The sequence below is a fragment of the Monopterus albus genome, unplaced genomic scaffold (assembly GCF_001952655.1).
Source record: "Monopterus albus unplaced genomic scaffold, M_albus_1.0 scaffold18.1, whole genome shotgun sequence".
Lineage (NCBI taxonomy): Eukaryota > Metazoa > Chordata > Actinopteri > Synbranchiformes > Synbranchidae > Monopterus > Monopterus albus.
In genome coordinates, this window is record NW_018127898.1 from 4,687,404 (window position 1) to 4,696,173 (window position 8,770).

At 43.6% G+C, this 8,770-nt stretch overlaps 1 protein-coding gene across 6 annotated transcripts in view; it reads right to left on the reverse strand.

Annotated features, from left to right (window-relative positions):
• ubap2a (ubiquitin associated protein 2a) overlaps window positions 1-8,770 on the reverse strand; it is an 18,956-nt gene that overhangs the window by 6,627 nt on the left and 3,559 nt on the right. For all 6 annotated transcript variants that reach the window (XM_020593077.1, XM_020593079.1, XM_020593082.1 and 3 more), the window contains exons 4-18: window positions 8,363-8,473; window positions 5,431-5,593; window positions 5,226-5,306; window positions 5,078-5,141; window positions 4,596-4,693; window positions 4,371-4,429; window positions 4,193-4,263; window positions 3,944-4,094; window positions 3,574-3,844; window positions 3,121-3,425; window positions 2,674-2,891; window positions 2,286-2,565; window positions 1,861-1,900; window positions 1,590-1,755; window positions 1,243-1,294 (exon numbers count right to left, since the gene is read on the reverse strand). In XM_020593077.1, coding sequence (XP_020448733.1) covers window positions 1,243-1,294; window positions 1,590-1,755; window positions 1,861-1,900; window positions 2,286-2,565; window positions 2,674-2,891; window positions 3,121-3,425; window positions 3,574-3,844; window positions 3,944-4,094; window positions 4,193-4,263; window positions 4,371-4,429; window positions 4,596-4,693; window positions 5,078-5,141; window positions 5,226-5,306; window positions 5,431-5,593; window positions 8,363-8,473 — 2,130 coding nt within the window. The remainder of the gene's footprint in view (window positions 1-1,242; window positions 1,295-1,589; window positions 1,756-1,860; window positions 1,901-2,285; window positions 2,566-2,673; window positions 2,892-3,120; window positions 3,426-3,573; window positions 3,845-3,943; window positions 4,095-4,192; window positions 4,264-4,370; window positions 4,430-4,595; window positions 4,694-5,077; window positions 5,142-5,225; window positions 5,307-5,430; window positions 5,594-8,362; window positions 8,474-8,770) is intronic.

Here is an 8,770-nt window from a genome sequence, read left to right on the forward strand (position 1 = left end):
GTGTTGCCCAGCGACAGCCCCAAAACCTGAAAGATCTGGAGAAGACCTGTATGGAGGAGTGGGCCAAAATCCCTGCTGCAGTGTGTGCAAACCTGGTCAAGAACTACAGGAAACGTCTGACCTCTGTAATTGTAAACAAAGGTTTCGGTACCAAATATTAAGTTCTATTTTTCTATTGTACCAAACGCTTATTTCATGCAATACAATGGAAATAAATTATTTAAAAATCTAACAATGTGATTTTCTGGAATTGTTTTCTCTCACAGTTGAGGGGTACCTACAATGAAAATTACAGATCTGTCCATTCTTTGTAAGTGGGAAAACTTGAAAAATCAGCAGTGTATCAAATATTTATGTCCCACTGTATATAGCGTAAAATTTTAAAAAGGTTATTTTATGTTAGAACATAACAGAGCATTACCCCTGGCTGAGACAGAGAGAGAACACAAGATGATGGTGTGTATGAAAATAAGAGCTACAGTACAACACTGAGCTCTGCTGCCTCGGAGGCCATCTCATCAATTTCCTCAAGCTCAGCTGACTTACCCTTGTCCTGCGTTTAAACTTTTTTTTTTTTTTTTTTTTAAATAAAAGGTGTTACACCTGGCCTCAGAGTCAGTCCCTGGCAAAAGCCTAACCCTGTAGTACTGTGGCGTACCCTGCCACGACACCTACCCATGATGGCTACACATGTCTGCTAGCTAGGTTGCAAGCTAGCAATAACAATGACACTTGCATGTCTGTCTCTGACACACTGCTGGAGAATAATTATCACTAACCACTGCTGTCTAATTTGTATTAATCCCACTATACATAATTTATGTGTATAACATCACAGTGACAGCTAGCACTCAGTCGGGACACACAAACCATTTTAAAAGGCTTTAATGTATAATCCTACAGGTGGCAAACACTATTTAAGACCCTCAAAAATTACATTTAAGACTTTTTAATACCTTTTTTGAGATCACTAAACATACTGATTGACTTTTTAAGATGTGTGGACACCCTGATACAGCTACACCGTGGAAACCAGGTAACATGGGTCCATTACCAGCCATTCCCTTCATATTTGAAAAGCTTTACTAATGTTTTAACTGTTATACAGACAGTGTGTCAGCTTTGTAGGTCAACATGAGCATAATCATGTTACATGCTGGTGTGGAATTTTACACCTTCAGCTGCTTGCAAACCATTAGGAGGAAATATCATCTAACATGCTCGGACCAGACAGCTACTTACAGTGAGAGAGCTGGAGCCCAGAGCTGAAACTGAGGAATGACTGCTGACATGGCTGCAGGGAGGAGACAGTGATAATCAGCAATCACAATGTTACAACATTTCTGTTTGCATAACATAACATGTTTCTCCAACTCATTTTGTAAAGTAGCAAACTTTTTAAAACACAGAAAATGTTCAAAAGGTACATTCAGAAGTAACAGCAGGTGAGAGCATCCACTGGTCTGCATTCTTAAAATTCAGTGTGGTAGGACTCTGCCAACTAGGAGGTGAGGAGGTTTACTCAAAGGAACTCACTGTAAGACGACAGCAGAGAGAGGGGAAAGCCAAGTTTCACATGTGTGTGTCACCTGTTGAGTGAGTTGAGCTGGCCGGCTGAAGACAGGTCCTGTGCCAGGCTGGACAGCGTGTTTGAGTTGTGTACAGGCAAGGTGGAGGGTAAGTGGGAGGAGGGTGCTGGGGCACCATTAGCGCTAATGTTCAGAGATGGTGACTCTGGCTTCGGTGTAGAGGACGCTGACGAAGAAGGGAGGAAATGTCTTGTGACTGACTCAGAAGGGCACAGCCTACAGAAAGATGGCTGCCAGCAGCCAACAGATAGCTCAGTAGTAGGTAACTTACTGTCTAGAACAGCAGAGGTCCTTACACCATTCAGACCATTCTGGTAATAAGAAAAAAGCAGCTAAGTGACTGCGTACTATGACAACTGATCCAAATCACTACCATATCTACAAACAGTACACAAGATAAACAAGAGTGAATTCAGCGAAGGCTTTAATTACTTATGGGATGACCACATAAAAAGTGAGAATCAAACTGAATTCATGTCAACTCCATTAGCTTTCATAATATCACTCTAGATTTGGCTAACTGATTCCCCAAAGGTGGCAAGAAGGCTGTGTTAAATCACTGTGCTCAGTCAGTTTCCCAACCTGGAGATTGTTTTACACAAAACTCAATGACCTCCACTTTCTCAGTCAAGCTGTTTAAACTCACTTAACATTAAGAAACCTGCAAGGCAGGATGAACTGTTTCTCTCAGCTCACCATGACAGGACCCGTTGCCTCTTTGTTTTGAGAGAAGGCCAGTCGTGTGTGAGGGGCCATGGTCCCTTCATAATTTTCCCCCACTGTGGAAAAAGGGGACGAGGAGGATACAGAGGAGGAGGTGGTGGAGACTGATGAAGAAGAGGAGGGAGGATTGGTGGAGCCAGCAGTCCCTAAGGCGGAAGAGGTGAGGCTGGGCAATGCCACTGAGGAGGAGTGATATACTGGCTCTGATGAGGAGAGGGGCAGGGCAACAGAGAGAGGGCTGCCCAGCGACTCACTGAAAGGTAACATCAGGAAGGGATGACCAGGTTAGTTCACATTAGTAATTACAGGCAGCAACTGATATGCTAAAGAGATATGACTTCTCATTGAGCAGTGACACAACCTGAGGGGCTTTGAGTATAGACTAGGCTGGCTCTGTGATCCCGGCCCTGACACAGGTGGTGCTGGGGCAGGGGCTGCTGTGGATTCTCTGGATGCCGCACTCACACAGTTGTCCACAACTCCAAACTCTGACTCCGAGCCAAAGTCTAGAGCTCCAAACTGGAGGTTTAGACCGGGGATGTCAGCTGAGCCTGGCATCTCTACCGCTGTAGAGGGGATCTGCCAGGAAGGACAGAACACACTCAGGTCTTAGCACCATGACATTAAGCTCATGTAACTACTGACACTGGGCCATTTACAAAATAAATGAGCAGCAATACATCCAATTCTTGCTTTGCCAAGTAAGATATGGGACATCAGCTCTAAAGACAGGACCAAAGTTCAAAAATAGCCATTCATGCTTGAAAGACAAGCTGCCATCTTCTGCCCATCCCCAGCCCTTACATACCTTTGATGTGGGAGGTATCCTTCGTTTCTGGCCTTTGAGCTGTGCCCGCTGCTGCTGTGGTGTACTGCTGCCCTGAGGGTCCAGCCCTGCACTGGAGGCGGGAGGTTTAGCACCAGCAACAGTCATCACCAGGCCTGCCTGTGCTGGCGTAGTGGTGTTCTGAGGAGCAGGCGAGGCTGAAGCAGGGGGTGCTTGTTGTTGCGATGGAGGACTGGGCTGATGTGCCAGAGGCAAGGAGGGGCTGTTGTGCCTCTGAACTAGCTGGCTCAGTACAAGAGAAGGCTCTGGCTGCAGGCCAAACTCCCCTGCAGAAACAAGACACACAACAAAATACCTGCACAGGACAAGGATATAAATATATGTATATATAAAAACCTATAAGAACTCATAAGAGAAACACACAATTCGGGATCTGGTATGCTCATCTGCTGCACAGATTGTCTGAACACTTACGGCTGAACTGTGACGACAGCGAGGTGGTGCTGGATTCTGAAGCTTTCATGTCCCAACTTGAGGAGGAGGGCGGAGGTACAGGTGCTCCCAGGCCTGGCAGTCGACCAATGGAGGTGTTGCTTCCTTGATTGCTAGCAGGAGAAGCGGCCTGGGATGAAGGGAGTGGACCCAAGCCAGGACCCTTCAGCTGTTCCAGTATCTGAGCTCCAGCACTGGGCTGAGTCCTTTTGACCTGACCCAATTCCCCAAAACCAGCTCCCAGAAATGACGACTAGTACAGACAGGAAAAAGGAGTGCAATCATCAAACACTGCTTCTCTTTGTGTATCCATCTATATGTGACAGATGAAGGAATGTGTATAAACTTCTACCAGAGCAGCATGTGCATAGCTTGTGCTACTGGGGGCCGGCTGCTGCTGCGGAGGCTGGTGGTGATGGGAGTTGGTGAAGACCAGACTCGGAGAGGAAGGTGGTTCTCTCCCTCCAGCCACAGGCTTCTGCAGCAGAGATGCAAGGTCCAGACTAACACAAAAAAACAGTAAAGTCAGTTAGAAAATGCTTGGAGGACACAGACATAAAAGTTGCCAGTGTAAAAAGTGAAAAACAAGACAGTTGCATACCTTTGCCCAGATGTGATGTGGTTCTCAGCAGCAGGCGCACATGAAGAGGTGAACACTTTGGTCTCTGAGAGCTGCAGGAACATGTAAAGCAACAGACACAGAACTGTTTTCAGTACACACTGGAACATTGTGTACTGAAAGCTTCTTCTGCAACAAGCAAACCTTTGTGTCAACTCACACTAACATCCTCACTCCAGTCCTCAGCTGCCCAGTCTTCCAAGGTGTTCCTCCAGGCAACTAGAAAACAACCAAAGATGAGTCATAAGTTCAAATACAGTGAAAATAAGTACGTAGATAAAGACATCTGAAGCACATGTACATTTGCATAATATTAATATCACTTGCACTGAGCTACACAGAACTATCTGTCCAAGCCAAGAGCAACATGTCTGCTAGAGCTCACCTGTCCCATCTGTACTGTTGTTGGGTACTGTGTCCCACACCTCAGTCTGTGTAGTTCCAGTCCCAGCCTCTGAAGTATAGTCCGCAGGATTGAAAGTCCTGGTGAAAATTCAAAGAGAGGACTACTGAGTTACACAGAAACGAACTGAAAGTTGACAACTGGTTGACTGACTCAAATAAGATTTAGTAAATTATTTTTCTAAACATTGAACAAGGGGCAACTCTGGATGGTCCACTGGGGTTCTGGTGTTTGTGTGGGGACTGAGGTGGTATTTGAAAGGGGCTCAGTCTTTTAGGAGCAAAACAAAAAGCCTTGGGAACACAACAACACTCAGTTGCAAGTGCATCACTTGCATTCATTGAAATGCCATATCCAAACAATTTCATTTTTTTTTTCCTGGCATGAAAAACATGCTGGTACTTAATTTACACCTAAAATGATGTGAAAACATTTGTGAGAGAGGGTGTGTGTTGCCACTATACCCCATGCCCTGGGCCGAGAACCGGCTCCCTGCTGGTGCTCTGCCTCTGCCCCGACCTCCAGATCCTGCATGACATTCACATAAACGTCACAAACATATCCTCCCATGTGTTGGGCCTCCTGATATTGTTGTCCAGTGCATGTGCTCACCTTTGCCTCCTTTGACCCTGCGCCCTCGATCTGAACCTCTGTCCACCGGTGTCACCTCCACGCCGTTTTCTTCTGGACGTGCTGTTTGTGTACAAACACACATGGAACAGATGAGAGAAAATATGACTTTCAGTAACAGCAATTTTGTCTAAATCAGACTCAGCTAGATGTGACTCAATGTGGAGGATCTCGATAGAGTCCATACCCTGTCGGCTGCGACTGGCCCCCTTGCCCTTGCGGTTGGCGGCTGCACGGCCTTTGCTAGATTCCCTCTCTCCTTTCTTCTCCCTATTCTCCTTGTTCTCCTTGCTTTCAGCTGGACCCTCCTTCACCAGCGGTTTCTTTTTCCCTACTGTCTCCCATGAGGTCTAAACAAAGAATGGGATGACCGGAATACAAAGGGATTAAAACAAATCATAACACCACAAAATAAGGTGCCAGATTAATGAAATGAACAGAGCAGGCAACACAGCTTTAATTATATATTAATTTGCCTCTATTTCAGTGACATTTCACAGTTGTACCACGTGGGTGCATCCTCTGGTGTTCTGCATACTTTGAACTTGAGTATTTTGTTCAAGAAGATAAAGAGACAGTCTAAAAACACTCCTGGAACAGTTACAGCAAAAACTGTGATACCCGCTCTTTTCTGATCAGCATATGTACTTGAAGTACACACTAGGCAGCTGTGTTATATAAGAAAAAAACATTTAAATCTTATGCTTGCTATTGGAAGATTCTCAAAATGTACTGACTCAAGATTAAGGACATAAAAACATCACTTACTTAATTTATTGGGTTATTTGTTGAATTGGCCGCTCTCGCCTTATGCTACAGCTGTTCTTACAGCATCAGAAAATTCACTCCTTTTGTTCATGGCAGTTCAGAATGTGAAGGTTACAGCAACAGATGTAATCAGAAGACTGCAGTATATACCACAACAACAAACACTTCTACGTATAGGGGAAAACCGACTGTTTGCTATTTCTAGATTTCCACAAAACCAAAACAATGCGAGTAGTTGCCTGGCCGGGTGCCCTTCCCTACAGGACCTCCTTACTATCTGTGCCGGTTATTCTTCACAAATGTTGGGACACTCACTTGGATTCAATGCACATACACAGAACAACTTCCAAATGTTTGACAGACATCTGGTAACCTGTTTGAGTTTACTCTCCGAGCTGACAAATGGTGTACAGCAGTGTACCTTCACGCTAGAAGTATCTGATGTTTGAGAGAGCACACGACATAACAGTCACTATGGCAGAGGACAGCTCAGAGACGAATTCTACTGAAGTTTACTGAATGCTAACCTTTTTCCAGCAGCATGTACAGAACAACCTTAAACCTTTCACAGTATTTGTTCCTCTTCTGAGCAGGTCACAAAATGTCAATATTATTTTATCTTAACTGATAATAAGATGCAAAAACATATGAAAAGTTTTCTGTACCTTTCCCTTTTTTCATCCTTGATGTGAACATGGACATGTCACCTACACAGAACCTGAACTAGAGCATGAATTGGGCTGTATACCTCTGTCAGAACAAGACCCGTGCCCGAGAGCATGGCATCCGAACCCAAACCAAGACCGACACAGATGAGTTTGTACAGTGGTTTTTGCCCCCCATTATCATTAGCAGCAGATTTGTTTAGAATTATATACTTGTTATCTATATATAAACGTACACACATATATATATTTGTAGGTATAAGTTTATAATTTATCTATAAGCAGGCATTTGAGTGCTCCAGCCGTCTATCCTAAAGTTTGGTCTATGTGTCTGAGCTGAACAGGGACCTGAACATAATTTCTAAATTTCTGTCCCAACCCGGTCCAAACTCTCGGGTACCAACAGGTCCCATCGTCCAGAGTTTGGGTATCCATACTCTAACCTGAACACATCGTGTGTAGACACGAATGGAGGATATGCTGCCTTCATGATACAGCCCATGGTGCTAGGCTACAATGGTTCAATATAAATCTGCATGATGACATTTCAGACAAATGATGCCGCCTTTCCAAACTTTTATAAAACTGTTTAGGGTTTAGGAAACTTCTGTCTGATCTGAATAAGGAATACATCAATAATAAAAAAATATGAATAATTACACAAACACACATAACAAAAGCATGGTGAGTGATTAGAGGACAATTCTTACCCATCACTTAATCCTACAGACATGTGTAGAAACCTGTTTGAACAGTGCCCAATGTTGTTCTGGCTACTCAGACCTCTGTATGAAGTAGGGCGGTGCTCTACTAGGATTGTGTGAGGTCACCAGATCTCATGTACTAATAAGAATAACAAAAGTGTAAGAGGTCCCACCCTAACAGGTTATTCTAATAGCAGAGTCACTGAGCTGTCAATCAAACATGGACTGTACACTCATACTGTCCTGCCAACAGGTCTCTCAACTCAACTCAATTCAAAACTTTATTTATATAGCGCTTTACCACAGCACAGCTGACCAAAGCGCTTAACATATCATACAAATTTAAAATCAACACATAAAAAAACTATAATCTAGGTCTAATCAGACCCAGTAAGTAAAATCAACTGTGAAAGGATTATTGGTACGTAGGGCATTTACACTGCACAGGAACAACCCACTCACCTACAGTCAGACAGGACTTATAAAAGTGGTATCGCCTAAGAACAAGAATCATCCAGTGGCATCATCAAGCACTGATGATCATTTTGAGCAGCTCAGTGAAAGGTGATGGTGAGCCAGCGTAGACTGTACCTGGCCCCTGTAACCAACTGAGATATAAATGGAATTCAGCCAATTCAGGTTAATAAATAGCACCTGTGCTTTTCCTTGTGATGTGTCAAAATGTCAACTACCACCAACCAGGACAATTTGATTTGCTGCAGCATGCGTACAACTTAAAATTGTGAGTGATTATTCTCACTTTCACTGTCCATGCTACTGCTTTTACTCTGTGATCATAAATTTTTAAAGTTTAAAATCATACTTCTCAGTAAAAACAGTTATTCGCTACATGCTTGCAGAATAAGATGCTTTCCAAGCAAAGAAATCTCTTCACAACACCTGAAACAGCAAATTCATATAGTTGAAATAAATGACAGGCTAAAGGTCAAGATGAGATTAACTGAGACATGACATCACTCACCATGTCTGAAGTGCTCTCCAAGAGGAAGTTGATGGCTCTGCTGACATCCTCATTGCAGTCGTGGAGCGCTACCATGCACTCATCCTGGTTCTTCCCAGTCACCTCCATCAGCTGGGGAAAATCAGAATCAGAATCAGCTTTATTGGCCAGGTGTGTCAGACACACGAGGAATTTGACTCTGGTACATCGGCTCTCAATGTGTATGTACATATCACCATGCAAGGGGCAAGTAAACAGTAAACCATCATAAGGTTGTGTAATATAACAAAATAAGCAGTATTAACAAGCAACAGTGCAAACAATGCAAAATAAGCAGTATAAACAGGCAGTAAACAATGCAGACAAAAAAGGAATGCTCATTGTGAAATGAGATAAGTAGGAATAAAAATAGAGTACTTAAAAATAGAG